This window comes from Geotrypetes seraphini, chromosome 14, assembly GCF_902459505.1.
Source record: "Geotrypetes seraphini chromosome 14, aGeoSer1.1, whole genome shotgun sequence".
NCBI lineage: Eukaryota > Metazoa > Chordata > Amphibia > Gymnophiona > Dermophiidae > Geotrypetes > Geotrypetes seraphini.
In genome coordinates, this window is record NC_047097.1 from 3,493,881 (window position 1) to 3,519,732 (window position 25,852).

Below are 25,852 nucleotides of genomic sequence, written 5' to 3' on the forward strand. Positions count from 1 at the left end.
AAAGTTAGTAGTCCTGGTTCACTTCCTTTTTTGCAGAAAGATCATCAAAGGTAATCTTTAAAGGAACATCTTCTGAGTCCTTTAGGGTATTCTGCAGGGCTCGATTCTATCACCATTGCTTTTCAATATCTTTATGGCTCCTTTCCTAACTTTAGGTCAGTCTATTGGCTTTAATAAGTTTGCTTACGCTGACGATGTTCAGTTAATCCATTCAATCGAACTCAATAATCCAGAAGTAGTAGTAAGTAACCATTAATCGGAAATTGGAAAAAATTAAATCATAGTTAGACACGAACATGCTGTCCCTTAATATCAATAAATCAAAATTAATGATCTTCCCTTTTAAAGATGAATTGCCTATACAGGCCCCCCTAAAACTCGAGTCTCTACCAATTAAAATTGTATCCACTTTAAAACTGTTAGGAGTTACCTTTGACAGTAAGTTTACTTATCATGCCCACATTAGTACAGTTGTTCAGAAATGTTTTAAGAACATAAGAATAGCCTTACTGGATCAGACCAATGGTCCATCAAGCCCAGTAGCCCGTTCTCACTGTGGCCAATCCAGGTCACTAGTACCTGGCCAAAACTCAAGGTGTAGCAATATTCCATGCTACCGATACAGGGCAAGCAGTGGCTTCCCCCGTGTCTTTCTCAATAACAGACTATGGACTTTTCCTCCAGGAACTTGTCCATACCTTTCTTAAAACCAGATATGCTATCCGCTCTTACCAAATCATCTAGCAACGCATTCCAGAGCTTATCTATTCTCTGAGTGAAAAAAAATTTCCTCCAATTGGTTTTAAAAGTATTTTCGACTTAGAATGATTCGCTCTCTCTCAAAACTACTTGAACCCGCATCTTTGAATACTTTGATTCACTTACTTGTGATCTCCTGTATAAACTATTGAAATGCCCTCTACAAAAACATAATAAAAAAAGGAAATAACACACCTCCAAATAGTGCAGAATACTGCGATCAAAATAATCTTTAACGGAAAAAAAATACAATCACGTTTCCCCTCTTCTATTCAAAGCACACTGGCTACCTGTGGAAGACAGAATCCTATATAATAAAACCTTACCCGCGCATGCGCTTTTAAAATGGCGTGATCCCTGCCGCCGTGATTTCTTATCCGTGGCGGTATTCTACAGAACGCTGCGTGGCTTCCTAAGTCTTCAGGCGCGAGTGGTGGCTTGCCGCACGCGACCCGACCTCCCAACTCCAAGCGGTGGCTTGACGCACACGCCCTAGCAAATAAAATCTTCAGGCGCGAGTGGCGGCTTGCCGCATGCGCCCTGACCTCCAAACGCCCCTGCCGGCATCTATTTCTCCCCCTCCTCCCTCTTGCCTGCTCACCCGTTCGCAGCGTTTAACTGAAAAGCGCTGCACTGTGCTGCCACTGGCTTCACCGTCTGACAACTTCCTGTTTCTGCTAGGGCTGGCCGCAGAGGAGAAAAGACACCGAGGCCAGCAACAGCTTGGTGCAGTGCTTTTCTTTGAGGCAAGTAGATTTCTGCAGGGCGTATGCACAGGGGGAGCAGGAAAGGGGTGCTGCTGGATGGGGGGAGGGAAAAGGAAGGGAACAGGGGGAGCAGGCAAGGGGTGGGTGCACAGGGAAGGGGGGGATGCTGCTGCTGCACAGGGAAGTGGGGGGAATGCTGCTACTACACAGGGAAGTGGGGTTGGAATGCTGTTGCTAAATAGGGAAGTGAGGGGATGCTGTTGCTACACAGGGAGTGGGGGGAATGCTGTTGCTACACAGGGAAAGGGGGGAATGCTGTTGCTGCTACACAGGGAAGGAGGGAATGCTGCTGCACAGGGAAGGGGGAATGCTGCTGCGCAGGGAAGGGGGGAATTCTGCTGCTGCTGCTATACAGGGAAGGGGAGGAATGCTGCTGTTGCTGCACAGGAAAGTTGGGTAGGGGGAGAGGGAAAGGAAAAGGGGGCCAGGGAGCAATCTTGGTTTGCTTTGGGGGGGAGACAAAAGGGGGCCATGGAGACAGAAAGGTAGGCAGGCAGCGCACGAGAATGAAAGACAGACACAGAGAAAGACAGCAGGCAAGGAGAGAGACAGAAAGAAAGAAAGACAGACAGACAAAGGGGGCCAGGGAGAGAGACAGACAGAAAGAAAGACAGACAGTGGGAGGGATAGAGACAAAGAAAGGAAGAAAGAGACAGGAGCAGGGAGAGACACAGAAAGAAAGAAAGACAGACAGACAGACAGACATATTCTAGCACCCATTAATGTAACGGGCTTAAACACTAGTCAGTTATAAAATCCTACTTCTAACCTTTAAAATCCGAGAGCAACCAGCCCGAATTTATCAACAGACTTCTGATTCCTTATAGCCCATCCAAAACTCTTCGCTCCATGTCACAGAATCTTCTTACTATACCATCCTTAAAGTTAATTAACACCATGAGATCTAATAATATCCCTATCACTGCACCCTCCCTCTGGAATTCTATGCCTAATTACTTACGTGTAGAGCCTGTATTAAGTCAATTCATATCTAAACTAAAAACATTCTTGTTCCAGGATGCTTTTGGACAATAACTATCCTTCTAAGGACTAAACAATTCTGTTCTGATTTTTTCCCCTACCTATTGTTCTTCCATTTTCAGTGCTCTTTTCTCCAAAGATTGTAGTTCTTGCCCATTCCCCATACATTTGGTGTAGGTCTGTTTTTTAAGTTATTTGTTGTATGAACAATCCCTAGTATTGTCTTGAACTGTTAATTTTATGATCTGGTTTATTGCATCTGTTCTGTATATTATATATTTTTTTTAACTTTTGTACACCACCTAGAAGTCTGATTAGGCGGTATAAGAAATTTTAAATAAACTTGAAACTCTCTATATTGTTGCCGTTGGCTGAAGACTGAATTTGAAGGTAGGTGGCTTGAAGGTAGGTGGCAGGCAGGCAGCAAAGAACAGGTCTTTGTAGGAATGGTTCTTCTCACCTCTTCCCTCCACCTTATCCCTTTCCCTTAAATGCTTTCCATTCTCTCTGTTCAACTAATTTTTTTTCATATCTAGGCTGCACTATTTTGATTCATGGAAAAGACCAGTTGATTCATGGCTGAGGCCAGTTCTCTTTCATCTTTCAGTGGTGGGATTCTCCACCACTGCTCCTCTGCTCTTACTTGTGTTCCTTATCCTCACACACCTCCACACACACACGCCCACACACAATCCATAAGCATCTGTTTCTTTGAGCATGCAAAAGGAAAACAAATGTAAATAGATTGACTGACCCTCCTTAGCAAGTACTCACATTTTGTGTAAAATGCACCTCAACAAACAGCCACATTCAATTACCTTCAAGACCACCTCCCTCTATGAAAATATGGCAGCTTATATAATCAACATGAACATATGGAAAATAATATTTAGACAAATGTTAAAGTAGTATATTAAGTATTGTTATTTCATAGTACAATCATTACCTGTTGAGCCTGCGAGAATGAAGGTGCTGCTGTTGGCACCATTACATTTCTACCAGCTTCTGCTAATTGTCCATGTCGACCTGCTCCCCATAGGTATACATCACATTTGCCCCCAAGGTGCCAATCCTATAAAACATTGACAACATTAAAGGAAATATCATCCTACAATAACCACAAATATTTGGCATAAAAAGTCAATAGTTTAACCAACTTCAGGCCTTGATGTTGCCCATGACATAATCTGTTCATCCATTCCATTAATCCATTTACTGTTATCCTACAAGACAAAAAACATGCATTAAGATTAGGGTATATTACAAAACAGAATATTAATGCTCAGTCTAAATTTAACTTTTAGTAAAACTGAGGAAAAGATAGGAAAGGACACTCAATCCTATTGATTGAAAATGTTCCCCCAAATTCTTCACTTTCCAATTTTCCTACCTCTGAAATGATCCTCTGTCAGTTGTTTGAAAATTGTCCCTCACTATTCATCTTTTAAGGTAAGTTGTGTACTTTGCTTGTAAATAGATCCGACAGAGAATAATGGGGCTTGTGCTAAGCATACATTAAATCACATTAACGCAAAGGGATGATTAGGTTCTTACTCAGTCTTCTTTGAATAAACATAAACATAAGCATACAAGTCTTGAACCAATGAGTTATTCTCATTTACTCAAGAGTTTCTAGAAGGCATCATCTACTTTTTTCTCTCTGCTTTGCCTCCTGCATCTCTGGACTGTGCCATATCTCCTCAGTTCATATAAAAGTAGTTGACAATTCCTATAAGAGGAGAAACATGGAGGCAGGGATACAGGGTACTTCCCGAACAACCTATTTCTGTTCTGCTCTGCAACAAGTCAATGCTAATGTAATCATAACTGAAAACAAGGTGGAAATGAATAAGCCACTTATCTGAGTACAACCAGCACTAACACTTTCAATGAAAGCTTTTATTGAAAAATATACATATGTATACAGCAATGACACACAGCAAAGCACAAAGAAAAAGATCAACATTGCTGTCAGCAAATGAAACAATAGTTATAACCCCAACATTTCAAAAACCCAACCACAAATCCATCAAAACCACAACAAAATCCCCCCCCCACCCCCTCAGGGATAAAGCACAATGCCCACACCACCCCGTTGGGTAAAAGATCTTCTAACCCCACCAAGAAAAATAGTCATGTTAGGGTCACTTCCAGTCTCATACTCCCAATTAAACATCCAATCCAACCCCCCTCCCCCTCCCACTAATCCCTATAGAAGCCCGAAACCTACGCCAAATATGAGCATAACCATGATGTTTGCCATGTCTTAAAGCCGTCAACTAATAAAGAAGCTGCCAGTTAGTTAAGCGCTGTTCCACCATATGCCAAGTGGGGGGTCGCCCCTGATTCCACAAAGATGCAAGGGCCAGCCGGGCAGCAGTAAAAGCTAACTTGCAGAATAAAGAGTCTCCCCAATCAAGATCCAATTGGTGCCAAAACAACAGGGCATGTCTCCAGTCCACCGGAACCTGCAAAGTGAGAATCCGGGAAACTCGAGAGAACACCTCAGTCCAGAAACCACGCACCCGCCCACAATACCACCACATATGCAAGTAGGTGCCCTCCTCCCCACAGCCCCTCCAACAAAGAGCACTCGCCCCCCCGCGCCACTGAGCCAGAACCTGAGGAGTATAGTACCACCGGAAAAGAACTTTATACCCATTTTCAACCACCAATGCTGCAATGCCCGCCGAAGCAACTTCTCTCCAAATATCCCCCCAAGTATCCAGAGAAATAGCTGATGCCCAATCCCCTTCCCAAGCTAACATATAGGGCAAGGGCCGAACCCCCCGACCATTAAGGCACCGATAGATAGCAGATAAGGCACCCTTCCGGAGAGTCGGGCCCAACAACAACTCAAAGGGGGTCTTACCCGCCCGTATGTCCCGTAGGGCCCCTGAGGCCCGCAAGTAATGCACAGCCTGCAAGTAGGGAAACAAATCCCGAGCCAGAAGATCATAACGATCCTGAAGTTCAGCAAAAGACCTAATACTGCCTAAGAGCGGATCCCACAATTGACCCACACAGACCAATCCATGGGCCTCCCACCTAACAAACACACCCTTCACCCCGACCCAGCTCAAAGGCCACATTATGGCGCAGCGGCGTAAACCAAGAATGGCGCCTACCCAGCAACAAACTGCTCCGGGACATATTCCAGACCCGCAAGGCTGTGGCAACCGATGACAACACTCGCTCAGGCCGTATCCTCCCAGGCACCCAGGGCAAATGCAACAGGTGCACCCCAGCAGATAAGCGTTGTTCAAGCTCTACCCACGGTTTCGGGTCTTGCTTTGCCATTCCAACAGGGCTCGCAACTGGGCAGCCTGATAATATTTCACCACATTGGGAACAGCTAACCCTCCATCACTCCGCCCCAAGCACATAACCGACCTACTCACTCGAGGCCTCCGATCGGCCCAGATAAAATAAAAAATGTGCCGCTACACCCCCTCCAACGTACGCCTACCCACCCAGAGCGGTAACACCTGGAATAAGAACAGAAGGCGAGGCAAAATCATCATCTTCACTATTTCCACCCTACCTAACCAGGAGAAAAACTGATCTTTCCAACTTGCCAGATCTCGTTGGATACGACGAAAAAGCGGGGGAAAATTAAGATCATAAAGCTCCGTTCCCGGCGGACCAAAATAAACCCCAAGATAGCGCATAGAATGCTGCACCCACCAAAACGGAAACCGAGCTCGAAGAAGATGCACTCTGTCCGGAGGCAGATTAACATTAAGGAGCTCAGATTTCCCAACATTAACACGAAACCTCGACACCCCGCCAAACTCCTCCAGCTCCCTCAAGATAGCCGGCAAGGAGCTCTCGGGTTCTTCCACCGTGAAAAGAAGATCATCCGCAAACAGAGACAACTTATCGTTACGGCCTGGAACCGTACCCCCCCCTGATATCCCGATTCATCAGCACCCGCTGTGCGAAAGGTTCCACTGTTAGTGCAAAGAGGAGCGGGGAAAGAGGGCACCCCTGCCGTATTCCCCGGCCCAGAGAAAAGGTATCAGAATAACCCCCATTCACTTTAATACAGCCAACAGGACGAGTGTAAAGGATCCGAATCCATTCCTGCATACGAGGTCCCAGACCTACAAAATCTAAAACCCGAAACAAAAAAGGCCAGGAAACCCTATCAAAAGCCTTCTCGGCGTCAACCGACAAGAAGACTGTCTCCCGACCACCTCTCCGAGCCCTCTCGAACAGGTTAAAAACCCGACGCGTATTATCCCCCACCTGCCTCCCCACCACAAAGCCCGACTGGTCAGGATGTATCAACCGAGGAATCCAGCTCATCATTCTATCCGCTAAAATCCGTGTAAATATCTTCGTATCTACCCCCAACAAAGATATCGGTCGATAAGAAGCACATTGAAGGGGATCCTTCCCCGCCCTTTGCCAACACAGTAACCCCCGCCAAGCGCATGAAAAACGGAAGCGCACTGTCACCCTCCAAAGAGTTAAGAAAGCTGAGCAGGGGAGGTAACAACAGATCTTGAAACCGCTTATAATAGCGAACCGTAAAGCCATCCAGCCCAGGTGACTTGCCAAGTTTCATGGAGCGCAAAGCTCCCCGAGCCTCAATCAACGTAAGGGGACGATCCAACCGGGCCACATCTGCCAGATCTATCCTAGGCAACCCCGCCGAAGTTAAATAACTATCAATATCCGGCGAGGACCCAGCCCCATCCGAAGAATAGAGGTGGGAGTAGAACTCAACAAAACGTGCTCGAAGATCATCATCTTTACGCAATAGCGCTCCCGAAGCCGCCCGAATGGACAAAATTTGATTGCACGTCTGTCGCACTTTTAATCGGTGAGCTACCAGTCGGCTAGCCTTATTAGAAAACTCAAAATATCTCTGTTGCAACAGCTGCAAATTGAATCGCAAGCGCTCCAGATCCAACGCCTGAAGATCACGGCGTGCCTGGAACAAGTGTCCACGCAGCTCGTCATCCCAAGGTCGGCGCTTATGGAGACTCTCCAAACGCCCAATAGTAAGTAACAAGACCGCTGCAGCCTCTCTACGTTTGCGCTGCCGAGCAGAAGCCAGAGCAATCAACCTACCCCGAAGGGTAGCCTTCAACCCCTCCCAAACTGCCTCCATCGAGGCCCCGCACTCCAAATTTAAATCCAAATATTCCCGTATCCACCCCTCAATCTGTACCCCAACCTCCGGGTCATCAAGGAGGCTGTCATTAAACCGCCAAAATTTCTGTCCCAAGCCACCCCCCTCCCCCAGAAACCTAGTCCAAACAGGAGCATGATCTGACCACGTGATCGATTCTATCCCCACCGACTCAACCCGACGGAGCAACCCCCTCTCCACAAATATAGCATCAATTCTAGAGTAGGTAGAGTGCAACCCAGAGAAATAGGTGTAGTCTCTGTCCAAAGGATTTAGCCAGCGCCAACAATCAACCACATTCAGAGCAGTCAGCGCCTCCCTCAGCAGTTTACGCTCCCTCCTCCCATAGTGATCCGCCCTTCCCGAATTGTCCAAATTAGGGGCCACAGTGAGATTAAAGTCCCCACCCACAATCAGAGCACCCCCCTTGAACCGGAGAACCCGGGACACCAAATCGCGAAAGAAGGCCCCCTGGCCTTCATTAGGGGCATAGATAAAGAAAGGAATCTCGAGTAGATCGGAGAAAGTTATAATGCCGCTTTATAGGGCAATGGTCAGACCACACTTGGAATACTGCGTCCAACATTGGTCTCCCTACCTAAAGAAGGATATAAAACTGCTGGAGAGGGTGCAGAGACGAGCAACAAAACTGGTGAAGGGTATGGAGAAACTGGAATACGAGGACAGACTTATAACACTAGGATTGTTCTCCCTTGAGAAAAGGAGACTGCGTGGGGATATAATCGAGACCTTCAAAATACTGAAAGGAATCGACAAAATAGAGCAGAGAAGATTATTTACATTGTCCAATTTGACACGGACTAGAGGACATGTAATGAAGCTAAGGGGGGACAGGTTCAGGACTAATGTCAGGAAGTTCTGCTTCACTCAGAGAGTGGTTGACACCTGGAATGCCCTCCCAGAGGAGATTATGACGGAATCGACCGTCCTAGGCTTCAAGAGCAAACTAGATGCATATCTCCTTAAGAGAGGCATATAAGGATATGGTGGACTATAAATTAAGCCAGGTGTACACCTGGCAGGGCCTCCGCGTGTGCGGATCGCCGGACTTGATGGACCGAAGGTCTGATCTGGAGAAGGCAGTTCTTATGTTCTTAGACATTGACCAAAGAATATAAACACCCCTCAATGAGGATCTCCAACATAATATACCGACCCTGAGGGTCCCTGACCACCCTTTTCATTTCGCAACGAAGTCCCTTGCGGAGTAGGATCGCCACCCCTCCCCTCTTGGACGTGCCCACCCTAGAGGCCCAGAAGGTTTGGGGAAAGCAGGAATCCTGGGCTACAGATTCATGAGACGAGAGCAGATGGGTTTCTTGTACAAAGCAAACATCCGCTCGCAGGCGAATCAACTCCCTATAGAAAGCCCTCCTCTTATTGGGAGAGTTAAGACCCCGGACATTATAGGAGACCAGCCTAAACCCCCCCATCCTAGAATAGACACCAGATGAAGGAAGACCCTACCCAAACAATGACATCCCTGCAGCCCCCTCCCCCCGCCCCTCCACCCCCCTATATCCCTAGTGAGAGTCCGCAGATCTCCCACCATCGTACAAGGAAGAAAACAGTCCCCGAGGCCCCTTTTTCATACCCCCACAATCAAAAATCAGCAATCAACATAACATAAACTACAATGCCCAATTCAAACACACCTGCCCAACAACCCCCCACAGCCCAGATTCCATAGCCCCCCTCCATCCCACTTCCCCTCCAGATCCCCCCACTTCTCCACACCACCCCGCACCCCACACAACATATCCAATCCAGGAGTGGCTCCCCAAAGCTCCAAACCAGAACCCAGAATGCAGGAGCACAATCACCAGGGGTAGAGAACACCCCAGTAGAGGGAAATCTCCCCGAAAGCAGGGGAAGGAGACCACAGTCACTCAGATGTTGTCCGTCCACCATCACGGTAGACCACTCGAGAAGGAGGCAGCAGCGGGAAGTGAAGATCCACCACCACGGCCTCTCCTCCCGCTCCGGGATCCATGATTCACTCACTGCCATCTCGAGGCGGGCGGCAGCCCCACACGGCTGGGCCCCGCACTCACAGGAGGAGCAGGCTCTTCAGGAACCTCAATTCCCGCTTGTTGCAGCAGAGACCGGGCTTCACGAACAGTGGTAACTTTAGTATGTACTCCATTGACAGATATGACCACTCCAAACGGGTAAGTCCAACGATAGTGCAGGTTACTGCGCTGCAGAGCCTTAGTCACTTCTCGGAACGCCCGGCGCTTCTGGAGCGTACCTGCCGCCAGGTCCTGATAAAACTCCAGCCAATGTCCCTCCCAAGTCACCGTGCCGAGCTCTCGAGCTCTATGGAAGATCTGTTCTTTCAGCACAAAGCTCTGGAGGCACAGCACTATGTCTTTAGGTTGCTCGGTGGTTCGGGGTCCCAGTGTGCGATGAGCACGCTCAAGACCCGGCTCCAGAGTGTCATTCTGCAACAGCCAGCGGATCAAATTAATAATGGTAGCGCGCACATCTTTATATTCAGGTAGGTCAGGTAAGCCCCGCACCCGCAGGTTATTACGCCGGGTGCGATTCTCCAAGTCCTCCACCTTGTCTAACAGGAGTTGGTGGTCCGCAGCTGCCCTTTCCACGGAGCGTTGCACTCCGGTCACAGCCTCCTCACAGCTATCCATTCGCATTTCCACCACTTCCACGCGCGTGCCCACCTCCACAAGGTCCGTGCGCAGCTCCTGCACCGCCTCCCGGACCTGCACCGCCACAGATGAAATCTCAGATTTAACCTCCGAGATCCAGCGCTGCATATCCGCCTTGGTAAGCGGGTCCGGGGAGGAGCATTCGGGGACCGGTTCCACCAGCATGTCTGCCACCGCCGTGATAGCCCTACTCAGCTGCGCCGCCTCTCCACTGCTCGTCTCTAGGCCCGCACCGCCACGTGCCGCCCGGCTCAGTGCCTATTCCAGCGTGCGCTGGCTGGTCTTGTCCGTCGGGAGTTTTTTGCGCGTTGCCATGGGGTCCCTGCTCCTCGCTCCCTCCACGCCACTGCAGGGAAGTAATTTTTGCGCGGTTTGCACAGCAGAATCGGCAATAATGTGCCGGGCCCGAACGGAGCTCACAGATTACGCTCCCGTTCGCATCGGTGACGTCACTTCCTCTCTCCAAAGATGCATTTTCCACTAACACTTATGTAGCTCTCCAGTCTCTCACTTTTCTCATTGAAACAGAGAGATAAATCAGTACTCTTCAGATATGTCTGCCAACAGAAACCAACATCTGCAAATATATACAGGCTAACTGAAATCTGACAGGGATGGTCTTCAAAACTCATGCCTTTCTACTAGAAAGATTATCGAGATAAGAACCTAATCTTCCCTTTTAGTGCAAAAGACCTATGAGTCTTGAACCAGTGGGAGATACCAAAGCAGTTCCCTGAGTCTAGGGCAGGGCAAATGAGCCTGCTGTGGGCACCGAGGACCTAAAAGTAGTGTTTTTTCATGCTGCCATCTCTATTCTGTAGAGGTTCATGAAAGTATGAAGGGTGGACCATGTAACCATCCTACAAACTTCCCTGGGTGACACTGCCCGGGACTCCATGAAGAAGTCGCACCCTTAGTAGTGTGTGCTCTCAAAGTGATTGGTGGTAGTTTACCACAGCCAATATATGCTGAAACAATAGCTGCACGAATCCACCTGGAACTAGAGCCTTAGAGGCTGTCATTCCCAAGTTCAAAAATGTTCTGTTAACACAAAAATGATCTGAGAAGCAAAAATCATTCATCACTTCTAGTTAACAGAGAACTTTCCTAACATCCAGCAACTCCAAAACTGCTTTCTATCTTTTTTTTTTTTTTTATAGTACTAACCCGTGGAAAGGAATGCAGGCATTTGGACTTCCTGATTTATGTGGAAGTCCAAGTACAATTTGGCAGAAGGAAGGGACCGTGCAGAGGGAGACTCCCTGCCTCCATAAACCTGAGGACAGGCTCTCTGCACGATAGAGCTTGTAGCTCTGAAACTCTTCTTGCTGCAGTAATAGCTACTAGAAAAAAAACCCAGCCTTAATAGTAAGATCCATCAGAGATGCCTCTTCCAAAGGCTCATCTGGAGTTTTACTGAGGGAGGGGCTGCAAAATCAAGTTAAGATTCTATATTAGGAATGGCTGATGCAGAGGAGGATGCAGCAGAAATGCTCCTTTCAAAAATCTGTTGATATCTGGATCTTTTCTACTCAAGCCCTAAAACACAAGAGTCTTGATATTTGTACTATGAGGGAGCCAACAGCCAAACTCCAACTCCTCTCGAGACCATCTTGAAGAAATGCTAGGACCACTGACATTGGAGCCTTCACTGGGCTCCACATTCTCCTTAGCACACCAGAGCTCAAACACCTTTCAAGCTTTAGCATAAGCTGCAAGAATCACTGGTTTCTTAGATCTGAGGAGGGTAGCAATAACCACCTCCGAGAAGCTCTTCCGCACTAAGACTGTGCCCTCAAGAGCCATGCCGGAAGCCTAAAATGTTCTGGATTCTCCAGGGTAACTGGACCCTGCAAGAGCAGTCGGATGCAGTTTGAGACACTTGTCCCTCTGAAGATAAACCAGATCCACGTACCACAGCCAATGTGGCCAATCTGGAGCAACTAGGATTACCAGCCTCAGAAGGTTCGCTCTTCTTCGAATGATCAGGCCCACCATGGGCCACAGGGGAAAACTGTATAACAGTCCCTTCTCTGGGCACTGTTGTATTAGAGCGTCCATGCCAGCGCTTCCAGGCTCAAATCTTTGGCTGAAGAATTGAGATTTTTTCGTAGACTGCCAATGTCATCAAATCAAATGTTGGATGCTCCCATCAATGCACAAGGTTGATTTAAGAAGATAAGAATTGCTGCTGCTGGGTCAGATCAGTGGTCCATCATGCCCAGCAGTCTGCTCACGCGGCGGCCCTCTGGTCAAAGACCAGCGCCCTGAGACTAGCCCTACCAGCGCACGTTCTTGTTTAGCAGGAACTTGTCTAATTTTGTCTTGAATCCCTGGAGGGTGTTTTCCCCTATGACAGATTCCGGAAGAGCATTCCAGTTTTCCACCACTCTCTGGGTGAAGAAGAACTTCCTTACATTTGTACAGAATCTATCCCCTTTCAACTTTAGAGAGTGCCCTCTCGTTCTCCCTACCTTAGAGAGGGTGAACAACCTGTCCTTATCTACTAAGTCTATCCCCTTCAGTACCTTGAATGTTTCGATCGTGTCCCCTCTCAATCTCCTCTGTTCGAGGGAGAAGAGGCCCAGTTTCTCTAATCTTTCGCTGTACGGTAGCTCCTCCAGCCCCTTAACCATCTTAGTCGCTCTTCTCTGGACCCTTTTGAGTAGTACCGTGTCCTTCTTGTACAGCGACCAGTGCTGGACACAGTACTCCAGGTGAGGGCGTACCATGGCCCAGTACAGCGGCATGATAACCTTCTCTGATCTGTTCGTGATCCCCTTCTTTATCATTCCTAGCATTCTGTTTGCCCTTTTTGCTGCCGCCACACATTGTGTGGATGGCTTCATCGACTTGTCGATCAGAATTCCCAAGTCCCTTTCCTGGGAGGTCTCTCCAAGTACCACCCCGGACATCCTGTATTCGTGCAGGAGATTTTTGTTACTGACATGCATCATTTTACACTTATCTATGTTGAACCTCATCTGCCATGTCGATGTCCATTCCTCGACCCTGATTATGTCACGTAGCAGATCTTCGCAATCCCCCTGCGTCTTCACTGAATAACTTCACTGCGTCTACTCTGAATAACTTCGTATCATCTGAAAATTTAATCACCTTGTTCGTCGTACCTATGTCCTGATCGTTTATAAAGATGTTGAAGAACATGGGTCCAAGCACTGAACCCTGCGGCATCCCACTGGTGTCGCTCTTCCAGTCTGAGTATTGTCCTTTTACCCCCACTCTCCGTTTCCTATGCTCCAGCCAGTTTTTAATCCATGTGAGTATTTCACCCTCGATTCTATGGCTCACAATTTTCCAAAGTAGTCGTTCATGCGGAACCTTGTCGAACACCTTCTGAAAGTCCAGACATACAATGTCGACCGGGTCGCCCATGTCTATCTGTCTGTTTACTCCCTCAAATAAGTGCAGCAAGTTTGTCAAACAAGATCTGCCTTTGCTGAAACCATGCTGGATGGTCCTCATCAGCCCGTGTCCGTCAAGGTGATCAATGATGTGGTCCTTTATCAGCGCCTCTACCATCTTTCCCGGTACCGAGGTCAGACTCACTGGTCTGCAGTTTCCCGGGTCTCCCCTCGAACTTTTTTTGAAGATCGCCGTAACATTCACCACCTTCTAGTCCTCCGGAATCTTTCCCGTTACGATAGACAGATTGGCTATTAGTTGAAGCAGTTCATTGATGACCCTCGGATGGATGCCATCCGGTCCCGGGGATTTATCGCTCTTAAGCCTATCAATCTGCCTGCATACCTCTTCTAGACTGACCGTTAAACCTGTCAGTTTCCCGTTTTCACTCCCAGCATATAGCCTAATGCAGGGGTGCCCACACTTTATGGGCTTGCGAGCTACTTTTATAATGACTAAGTCAAAATGATCTACCAACAATAAAATTAAAAAAAAACACAAAGCACACTGAAAGGCAGAGAAAATGTTAATTATTCATATTCTGGGTTTTTTCAAAGAGGTCACGGCAGATGACTCTCTGCAATATCACCTCAGTAACAAAATACAAAAATAGACAAATACACCCCCTCCCTTTTTACTAAACCACAATAGTAGGTTTTAGCACAGGGAGTTACGCTGAATGCCTCGTGCTGCTCTCAATGCTCATAGGCTCCTTGCGCTAAAAAACGCTATTGCGGTTTAGTAAAAGGGAGCCATAGTGCAAAATATAGACAGCAGATATAAATTCTCAAAACCGACACATTTTGATCACTAAATTGAAAATAAAATCATTTTTCCTACCTTTGCTGTTTGGTGATTTCATGAGTCTCTGGTTGCACTTTCTTCTTCTGACTGTGCATCCAATCTTTCTTCCTTTCTTTCAGCCTCCTGTATGTTTCCTCTCCTCCAGACCTCATTCTCTCCCCCAACTTTTTCTTTCTGTCTCCCTGTTCCCCCTTCTTTCTGTCTCCCTGTCTGCCCCCTTTCTTTCTTTCTCCGTGCCCTCCCCCAAGCCACTCGGTTTGCTGCCACCGCCATCGGGGAACAGTCCCCAAGCCACCGCCGTCCCAAGCTTTCTCTGCAGAAGCGTTGCGCTGACCAGCATTCCGCTCCCTGACGTCAATTCTGACGTAGGAGAGGAAGTTCCGGGCCAATAAGGCATTTCTCCTCATTCCATCCAGCCTGAGCCCCATCTCTCCTTGATCCAGCATTTCCCTTCTGTGTCTGTCAGAATTACCATTCCACATATTTTCCAGCATCACCCTTTTTTGTGTCCATCTCACTTATATCCCTATCTCACCACTTTTTCAGAATCTTCATTTGTCTCTGTCCTTGTCTTTACCCCATGTTCACCATTTGCCCTTTCAATGTCTTTATCTCCCCCCCCCCACTTTTTCAGCATTACTTCTATGTCTCTATTTCACCTCCTCTACATGTCCCCTCTGTATCTCTATCCTTATTCAGTAGGTCCTGCTTATTCTTTCTCTTCTTTGTGTCACTATCTCTATTTTCAGCTTTCCCCCCTTTTCCTTTGTTAATGCACCCTGTAGCCAGAATCTTTCCACCCTCCCTCCACTCCGGCCCAGCCCAGTATGAAATATTTCCTTTTGTTTCCCTTCCCTCTCTCTTTCTCTCTCTCTTCTGCTCACTCACCCACGAGTCCTGCATCTGGCCCTCTCCCTTCTACCTGCACCTGGCAAACCCCCCCCCCCTGCTCCGCGGCTCTCTTAAGCAACTCATCAGCAGCGGTAATCAAGACAAGCTGCCGACATCGAGGCCTTCCCTCTACGAGTGGAAAAAGGAAGTTGAAACAAGCGGGACTCGCAGAGGGTAGGCCCCGACGTCAGAAGCTTGTGTCAATCGCTGCTGCTGAGTTGCCGAAGAGAGCCGCGGAGCAGGGGGTGTGGCCGGAAGCAGGTAGAAGGGAGAGGGCTGCTGGAAGAGGTAGAAGTTCCGGAGTATGACACCAACCCGGGCCAAGATGATTTCTTTTTCAGGCTGTTGCTGCTGCCGCCACCACGCCCCCCCCTCCGAAATGACAAAAACAGCCTAATGCCCGGTGTCGGCGTCTTTGACGTCGGGAAGAGGAAGGCTGATAGGCCCGGTAGATCGGGACGGCAACACGAGTCTATCACAGAGCCCGGGATGGGCTCTGCGATCGACTCACATTGCCTTCCTGAGCTACCGGTCGATCGCGATTGGCGCGTTGGGCACCCTGGCCTAATGGGTTCCGGTATGCTGTGTATATCCTCTTTGGTAAATACAGACGCAAAAAATGTGTTCAGTCTGTCGGCGATTGCTTTGCCCTCCTTTAGCGCTCCCTTTATTCCTTAGTCATACAACGGTCCCACTGCTTCCTTTGCGGGTTATTTCCCTTTAATATATCGAAAGAACGACTTGAAGTTTTTCGCCTCCTTGGCTATTTTTTCCTCGTTGTGTCTTTTGGCCCCTTTTACCGCCTTATGGCACTTGCGTTGATGTTGTTTGTGCTTATTCCAGTTTTTCTCCGTTTTTGATCTTTTCCATTCCTTAAACGAGTTTTTTTTGTCTTTGATCACTTCCTTTACCTCTACAGTAAGGCACGCTGGTTCTTTATTCTTTTTCCTCTTTGATCCCTTGTTGATTTGCGGTATATATAGATTTTGCACCTCGGTGACAATATCCTTAAAAAGATACCAAGCTTGCTCTAGCGTCTTTACAGTGTTCATTCTCTTCTTAATCTTCTTCCCCACCATACGTCTCATCCCTTTGTAATTCCCTTTTCGGAAGTTTAGCGCGGTGGCCGTCGTTCTGGACCGATGTTTCACCCCTATTTCCAGGTTGAAGCGGATCGTATTGTGATCGCTGTTTCCCAGGGTCCCTTCTACATCTTGTGCCGGTCCTCACAGTCCAATTAGAATTAGATCCAGAATTGCATTTCCTCTTGTATTTTCCTTGACAAGTTGTTCCAGGAAGCAATCGCCTACAGTTTCCAGGAACTTGGTCTCTCTAGCACAGCCGGAGGTGCCTAGGTTCCAGTCTATTACCGGATAATTTAAGTTGCCCATGATAACTGTGTTGCCTCCCTTGCAGTTGCACTTAATCTCATCAGTCATTTCTTCATCAATTTCTTGGGACTGCCCTGGGAGTCGGTAGTAGATGCCTATCCTCGTTTCCGGTCCATTTGCTCCTGGAATTTTGACCCATAGAAACTAACTTATCAATTTGTTGTGACATGTTCTCTCCAGTAGATTCAATTCCCTCTTTGACGTATATGGCAATGCCTCCTCCTTTTTGAGTCACTCTGTCTCTGTGGTATAGTTTGTATCCCGGTAGCACCGTGTCCAGACATTTTCATCAGTCCACCATGTTTCTGTGATGCCGATGATGTCAACGTTATCCTTTTGTGCCACTGCTTCTAATTCACGCATCTTATTTCTAAGGCTCCTTGCATTCGTGTACATACACAGTACTGCGTGAATACAATAGAACCTACAATAGAAAGATCATTGAAGCAGCCTATGAAAAAGATATGGAGAAATAGACTGCCATAGAAAAACAACCACCAGATAAATTCTATTGTATTCACAGTACTGTTTGAAAATATATCAACTTTTTTGTGTGTGCACCTTCAGGAAGGTTCACACTTTAGTTTCTAACTGTAGCCATTAAAAGAGTGTCTTATGCAGTGAAATTTGAATTAACATCCTTTCAATGAAGATAAGTGAAAAGTCTATTTGAAACTTGAAAGACTGGTGAAAGATATTTATGTGTGGAGTTTTTTTTTTCAAACCAGTGATGATACAGACGGCTTACACTGTTGTCCCAGCTGTCTGTGGATGAGGTTTGTTTTTCTCCACATTTTTGTATTTATTATTTATTTTGTGTCTATTTTTTGAAATGGATGATTGAAATTACCTGCAGAGCTTATTCACAGTGCATTTTCTTTTTCTGTTTTTGTGTGCTTACCAATACGGCTGCGTTTTCCTAAATATTTATTGGTTTTTTCATACTGGGAACATCTGGAGCACCGCAAGCCTCACAGTTCGGATAAAGAACCAAAAATAAAAAATCTAAATCAGAGCAGATCAGAAAGACTCCTTCCAACTAGCATGTAGAAGGAAAAACTGAGGCTATAGGGCACAGATCAGAGATGCAGGAGGCAGAGCAGAGAGAAAAAAGTAGATGATGCCTTCTACAAACTCACAAGTAAAGAAGAATAACCCACTGGTTCAAGACTTATATGCTTTTTTGCATTAGAATTTGTGTTAATGCAGGTTAATAAATGAGGGCCTTTTTAAGGTTCCCTGGATCAATGCAACATTTAAAATATAATGCAAACAATTTAGTATTTTGCGGTTGATGCATCATGTAATTTTCCATTGTTGCTATTTTACTATCACATGTAATGGAAAATAAACAGATTGTACTTTCATACCATTAGAAATCTAAGTTCATCTTCTGGTACAGGCTCCAAATCAGGGACACTGAAGGAGTCTGGAAATTGGGCTCCCTTTCCCAATGCTTCTGCAGCTTTTATGGTTGTTGAGAAACATTCTAACCAGGCCCATTCAGTGGGATTCCAGTTGGAGGGATCTGGGGGACAGAGCTTATGATGAGGAGGCACAGGTGGACTGGATAGAAGTTGATCCAAATGAAGCCCCACCGCAAGAGAAGCCAGGCACTGCATGTAGGCACTATGAACAAGCTGATCTCCACAAACTACATGTGGCTGAAAGAGAAAAGTCAGTAACTAAATAACAAAAAATGTAAGCGTGCCAGTAAGATTTCACAAAAAAGCAGTTTGACTATTTTTGGCCCTTATGGATACTCTTATCCTTATTGAATCCTCCCTTACTATCCTTTCTTAGTACCTAATTGTTTGTAGTCTTTTTGGCTATACTTTTTATCATAGCTGTGCACCTTTTTTTTAAGTCCTCCTTTTCAGATACTATACTTCAGTATCTACATCAAACCTACATTACAATTAGAAAAGTCTAATAGATAGATACACTGCCGGTCATATCTGAATTAAAGCCATAAACAGTTGGTGACTCAGTTTTTTGGGGACGCTAAATTGGAGTTGAGGCAGGGCAGGGAGTAGTGGGCAAGTTAAAATCTTTGGGAAGGGGAGAGGAGGAGGCAACATCAGTAAAGTAGGGACAATTTTGAACATAGCAGAGAAGGACCTCTTTGCTGTGTGACTAGTGCAGCTGTGCTAGCTACCACCCTCAGTAAATCTGTTACTGATGGTAGTATGTGCACTGAATACACTCCAATGAATTAGTGCAAAAAAATTAAAATTATGCATAAAAAGACAACATATTAAAAAATAGAATTTCTGGAGCAGTTTGGAAATATTCTGGTAGTTGAGGATGGGGCAACCAAACAAACAGTGGATATCCATCTAAGAATACGCTAGACTGTTTTTAGATTTTGAACATATATTTAATCATTAGAAACAATGTATTGTGGTTAGCTTTATCCAGTATACATATACAATTGCATTACGCAAAAAAAATTTATTTCGATTGGGATGTGCTGCACAGGGGGATGGGAGGGAGAGTTTAAAAACTTCTGTACAGGGGGATACGAGGGAAGAAGTAATGGAATTCCCTTTTCACCTGCCGAATTTTGCTGCGCCGGCCGTGTCAGAATCAAATCTCATTGCGGTCTCGTCATTCTTTCACTTCTTCCCTTCCCCTGTGCCACCAACTTTTCTTCTTTTCCTCCCCTGTACTCCAAGGTTTGCTTCTTTGGGTCACGGTATCGGCAGCAATTCCCACATGCTGCCTGCCGCTGACTCGGAAGTCTCTCTGCGGGAGAGGGGAGACTTCTGGGTTAGCGGTAGGCAGCATGTGAGAGTCACTGCTGATACCGCAAACCGAAGAAGCAAACCCTGGAGTACAGGGGAGGAGAGGAAGAAAAGTTGGTGGCACAGGGGGAGGGGAGGGAAGAGGAAGGAAAGTTGGCAGCACAGGGGGAGGGGAGGAAGAGGTAAGAGGAAGAAAAGTTGGTGGCACAGGGAGACATGCATGATGAGGTTGCAAATAATGAAGGGGAGGAAAGGAGAGATTTGACATAGGGCATGAGAGAGTGAGTGAGAGAGAGAAAACAGTGGGAAAGAAAAAAAGAAATGTTGGATATGGCAGTGGAAGGAAAGGTACAAAGATGAAAGATGAATGGTGAGCACAGACAAGAAGAAAACATCAAATCGACAGGAGACCTCCACTCTGATGAGGCTCGCCTCTGAAGAAGCTCACCATAGCTGTAATAGAAATGAATGGGAGAACCTGGCTTCTGCTGTTAGCAGCGCATGTGGGGGATCGCTCAGTCAGGGTAAGTATTACTACATTTTTGGGTTCCTCTCCACAGTGTTCCTTTAATGAAGGTTTATTATTAGACACGAACATCTTCTATATTAGTGATTGCAAATTTGGGACTTGCTCGGCCTTTTTTTTTTTTTTTTTGCTCATCAGCTAGTGTTTGTGTGGCACCAGGCAAATTTATTTCTTTCAATGTGGCCCAGGGAAGCCAAAAGGTTGGACAACCCTACTCTACAACAAGTTTATTTTTGAAAATAGCTTGCAAGCCAGCCCTGGAAGCTTCACAGGGAAAACTACCCTTTGTATTTTCCAAGTTTATTTAAAATTTGATTAAATCTCTTATCAAAATTCTAAGTGAAAAAAAAGTCATTAAAAATAGGGGATAATTAAAATTAGGCATACTGATGTACTTAAAAAAAAAACCCCCAACAAAACAAACCCAACAACCCCCTCCCCAATAGATCAGACAAACAATGGATAACAAAAGGAAAAAAGGGGGAAGAACTACATCAAAATAGGACAGAAAAACAAAGGAGGTAAGTACATGGGGGGGGGGAGAACCAATTATGAAGGACAAATTTGTACATAGAAAATTTATGACATATTTAATTGCTTTTTTTATGTTTCAGTAAGGCTTACCTTTTCATATGTATATTGCTCTTGTAGCATTATAGGTAATCGCTCCAAGAAAGTCCTCATACAAGGAGCCATATTTAATCCCAGCACTCCCTGCTGTTTCAATGCAGTTCTGCATGTTGCTAAAACATGATTAGAAGATATCCACTCTGGTGTGCAGTTCACCACCAGGACATCCTGAATTAAAATAAATACATTTGGAGATGGATTTATTTCTATTTATTTGCCACATATATACCTCTGTATCACTCCATAGTATGACATACTTTAATTATTCATGTAATTTAGGTAGGAGACAAGACCTCAGACTATCCTTGACAAAGGAAGTGGCTGTTGGGACTGCACTCTGCAGCACTATACTTCTTAAAGCAGTTTAGGTGAAATAGGGGCTTTTCATGGATTTATGTTGTAGCACTGTTTTCTGGATACAACTGGAAGCATTGTAGCTGATTTTGAGTAATTATGATGAACTTAAGCTAAATATATATCGTTAACTAAGGTGATTAGTACTGAAATGGACTGCACTGAATGTGTTTAAGTATTGAATATGAATTGAATAGTGGAGGAGATTTTATTACCAACAATTGTGATTTTAGTCCAACTGGGCATAGGTTGCTATGGTGTGCTGCTCTGTGACTTAAATCTAATTTCTCCTCCACAGTCACATTTTATGTTTTTGGGACCCCTCTCCAGGACCATGCAGGCTTCACACACACAGTTCAACCAATCCCCATGAAGAATTAATATACTTGAAGCTTGGGACAGACTTCCCCGTGCTCAAACCCAAAAAAGTTTCAATCCTTTCTTGAGCTCTAAGACAGCCTTTACTGGTACAGTTGAGATGACACCTTCCATCTATGTGGTCGATTCATCCTGCTTATTGATGAGAATAGCAGTTGAGTACAAAAGCTTAGATTCATCCTGCTTGTTTCTGAAAATGCAAAAGATGAGTCTATGCCCACCTCAGGCCACTGGACTCATGTCCATTCTCTAGACAAGCATGTTGAAGGTCGGGAAATTGTCAATTCATAAACTCCTCCCATATCTTACCAATTTTAATATGATTGGGCAACCTATTATTTCCTGTTCAAATTTCCAAGTAATTCAGCTTGAAGGTTAATGAATAAATAAACACATTAACCCATTAAGTCCTTATGAATGGTCAACAAATCGGAACGCTTGACTTTTTCATTTTCTTTCTGGTCTAAAACTACATCTTATAATATGCTAACAACTAAAGTACCAGTTAATAAAGGGATCTAGTAGTGAACCTAAAAAGCCATAGCTGAAGTTAATTTAAAGATTCAGTAGCAGCACCATGTGAAGAACGTGGGCTCAACCCCCTGCATAGGTCTCCTGCTCCCCAAATTAGCTAAATAATATAACATAAAAGCCTTCTTCTATACCGCATAACAGTAAATATCCATGCGGTTTACAAAAGTAAGGAGACATTCAAGATGGATAAAGTCAATTACCTAAGAATTTAGTGAACAAATAGGTTTTTAAGTTTTTCCTGAAATGTTGATACGACCCAGGAGTGGAAATCAAGGAATTTAAATCTTTATCCCAGGAGGCTGCCTGATACACTAAAAGACATTAGTGGTATTTCTTATATTTACATTCTTTGACAGACGGGAATGAGAAGAACGTAACTGATCGTCTTGAATGCTTTACACTACAAAAGTAAAAGATAGCTAGGAATGAGACCGAACTGTAGTTTATAACAGATGCAACTGAACTTAAACATCACCCAAGCCTCCACTGGCAACCAATGCAGCTCACAAATAAATGAAGTAATGTGATCATGCTTTTTAAATCCAAAGATCAAGCGTACAGCTGCATTCTGAATTATACATAATCTCTGAAATTTTTTTTGAGTACCGGCCAGGTAAACTATGTTACAATAATCTAATTGAGTTAAAATCAGGGATTTAATAAGTAATCTAAATGATGAAACATCAAAATATAATCTTATGATACACAGTTTCCATAAAGTATGGAAACATTTATGCACTAAGGCATCTATCTGATTTATCATTGTTAAATTATAATCCTATATAATAAAACGTTAGCCGCGCATGCGCACTCCTATCTGCGTGTTCCGAGGGGGCGTGGCTTGGACACGCAAGCAAATGGTCGGGTAATAGAAGTGCTCCGTGTCAAACAAGCTATTATTTCAAATTAAAAAGCTCCAAAACCGATATTTTCGCTGAAAAAACGGTGGATAAGAAGAAAATGGCATCGGGTAAACAAAATAAAAACGATGCAGGAGCCGGAGGATCAGGAACAAGCAGTAATAAAAGATCAAAGCCTGAACCAGGGACACCTTCAAAGGTTCCGTTGCCTTCAGAAGGAGATCCAGACATGATGGTAGAAATAAGACAGATCAAGGATATTGTTTTAGAAATCAAAAAACAACTTCAAAAGGCAATTGACGATGTAGCCATGCTTACAAAAAGAGTGGACCTCATTGATAACAAAATAACTCACTTAGAAGAAAAATCGGAAGAGGTACATACTGAAATTATGCAAAATAAAAAAGCTTTGAAAGAAATGGAAATAATGAAGAGAGACTTGGAAGATTGTTTGAATAGGGAAAAAAGAAATAATTTAAGAATTATAGGGATGCCAGAAGGAGTGGAAAAAAATGATCCCATTACTTTCCTAGAACAATTCCTTCCAAAAATCTTGCCTCTGAAATCCAAAGTGCCTCTTGAAATTGAAAGAGCGCACAGAATACCGGGACTAAAAACAGCAGTACAAAAAGGTCCAAGAACTTTAATATTTAAATTATTAAGATACCAACATGTTGTTGAAATATGTCAGCTGGCTAAAGAAAATAAAAATTTACGATGTCAGGATGCACATATACACATTGTACCAGATTTTGCCAGAGAAACTGCCTTCAAAAAAAAAACAACTACTGGATTTAAGACCTCAATTAAGGGCACTAGGGGCAAGATATGGACTTCTCTATCCAGCGGTTATGAAAGTAACTTTGGGAAATAAAATGCAAAACTTCACTGATCACAAGAAATTAGCAGAATATCTAGAACAATGTGAACAACCAATGACTTCTTAAATAAAAAACTGAGTAAGTTTATTAAGATTGAACATATATCAAATGATTTTGTTTGTATTTTATTTTATTTTAAATCGTTACCGCAAATATACTCTGAAAAAAAAAACAAAAAACCAGATTGAATCAACTGTTTCGAATGTATGGAATTTTTCAACTTACTTTTAAAAAATAATACGGAAGGTCGCTGTCACGAGCATGGAACTTGACTCAGTGAAGACGTAGATAAATAAGTGACGCGAAGGGAGGGCGGAGTGTTGGCTTCCCCTCAGTGACAGTGCACGACTCTGGGAATTGATTGATTGCGTCGGATTTCTGATCGACTGAGGAGAATATAGAATGACTGTTTCCTGCCAGATATTCCCTCAGTGCCACGGGTATGCCCGAAGTATGGTGATCGCTATGACACTGCTGAAAAATACGCGAAGGAGTATGCATTGGCAGGAAATCTTTATTTAACCAATGAACTGCACCGGAAGTGAAGAGGATAGGTTGTTTTCACATCATCACGTCTACGGAGGAAGAAGAGGGATCTTGAAGAGGAAGTATAAAAAAAAAAAAAAGGCGTTCATACCAGCGGGACTACACGGACTGGAGAACTATTAAACATAAGATATATTATATAGAATGAAATAAAATGTCTTGCATAGGAAAGAATAATATCTTTATAGGATAGATAGGTTTTATGATTCAGATATATGCTGAATCCATTCTTTTTAGGATACAGTTCTTCACAGGATATAGAGAAAAAGGTTTATGGATAGGATTCACTAAAGATTTCAATTGACTGATTAAAATATGAATAAGAATGAGAAAGAGAATGGGTTATGATAGATTTTAATTTTTTATTATAATTTTACCTTCTAATTTTGGATGAATGGATTTTATGGAATAGAAAATGTAATGAATGTGATGAATGATTGAAGTTATGGAGGATAAAGTGTTTGCTTAATGTATTTTAGTAATCTTATCCTGGATAAGAATTTTTATAAATTCAAAATATTTTAATATACATTTAATTCAGCTGAGCATAACAAACTTTGGATAGATGAAAGTATCCATATAAATAAGAAAACAGAGATATATAAATTGTTAAATTTTAATAGTAATATTTATATTACTATTATGGAGCTTGTGATATTAAAGTATTTTTTTTACCTTGTCAAACCTGATCTAATTTTGTGTTTCCAAGTATTCGTATATGTATGTGGTGGGGAGGGAGGAAGTGGGGGGGGGGTATTAAATTTTAAGGGTCTGTGTAAAGTAGGTAATTCTTTGGTTTATCTTATATATGGGAAAAAGGAGTTTTTTTTAAAATTTATTTATTTATAAAATTTAAACATTTATTATCAAGCATAATCTTGTACAGAAAGTGAGATCAAGAAAACATAATATTATTTACTCTCCAACCTGAAAGTAATTCAAAATAATAAATAAAAGAAGATATTCATCATAACTTAATCACACACTAGTCCTCAAATTAGGATCCAAGGTTAATAAGGAGTTTATAAAGAATATTGAAGATTGGGGTGATACATTACAAATTATATTAATGCATAATGGGTCTTAAGATAATATCTTTAAACGTTAATGGTCTCAATCACCCGATTAAAAGAAAAAAGGCATTATTATTTTTAAAAAGACAGAACGCTGATATATGCTGCATACAAGAGACCCATCTGTCAAATACTGAATCTATAAAGCTAAAAGGTGATTGGGTCAAACAATGTTATTTTTCTTCGGCAATAGGGAAAAAAGCTGGTGTTGCTATATTAATAAATAAAAAATGTTCTGCTTCATTTAAATTTAAGGCAGCTGATCCTCTTGGAAGGTGGGTATATGTGGAAATGGACATGGGAAATACCACCATGACGCTCTTCAATATATATGCCCCTAATTCGAATCAGAATGAATTTTTTAAAACTCTGCAACAATTGATTCTTCCACTTGCTACTTCAAATCTAGTAGTAGCAGGGGATTTCAATGCTGTTATGGATCCACTGATGGATAAAAGTCCGAGAAGATTT

The 25,852-nt window shown here is 44.0% G+C and overlaps 1 protein-coding gene across 4 annotated transcripts in view; it reads right to left on the reverse strand.

Moving 5' to 3' along the window:
- HERC1 (HECT and RLD domain containing E3 ubiquitin protein ligase family member 1) overlaps window positions 1-25,852 on the reverse strand; it is a 423,490-nt gene that overhangs the window by 67,574 nt on the left and 330,064 nt on the right. For all 4 annotated transcript variants that reach the window (XM_033919754.1, XM_033919753.1, XM_033919752.1 and 1 more), the window contains exons 60-63: window positions 20,750-20,923; window positions 18,223-18,516; window positions 3,665-3,730; window positions 3,454-3,579 (exon numbers count right to left, since the gene is read on the reverse strand). In XM_033919754.1, coding sequence (XP_033775645.1) covers window positions 3,454-3,579; window positions 3,665-3,730; window positions 18,223-18,516; window positions 20,750-20,923 — 660 coding nt within the window. The remainder of the gene's footprint in view (window positions 1-3,453; window positions 3,580-3,664; window positions 3,731-18,222; window positions 18,517-20,749; window positions 20,924-25,852) is intronic.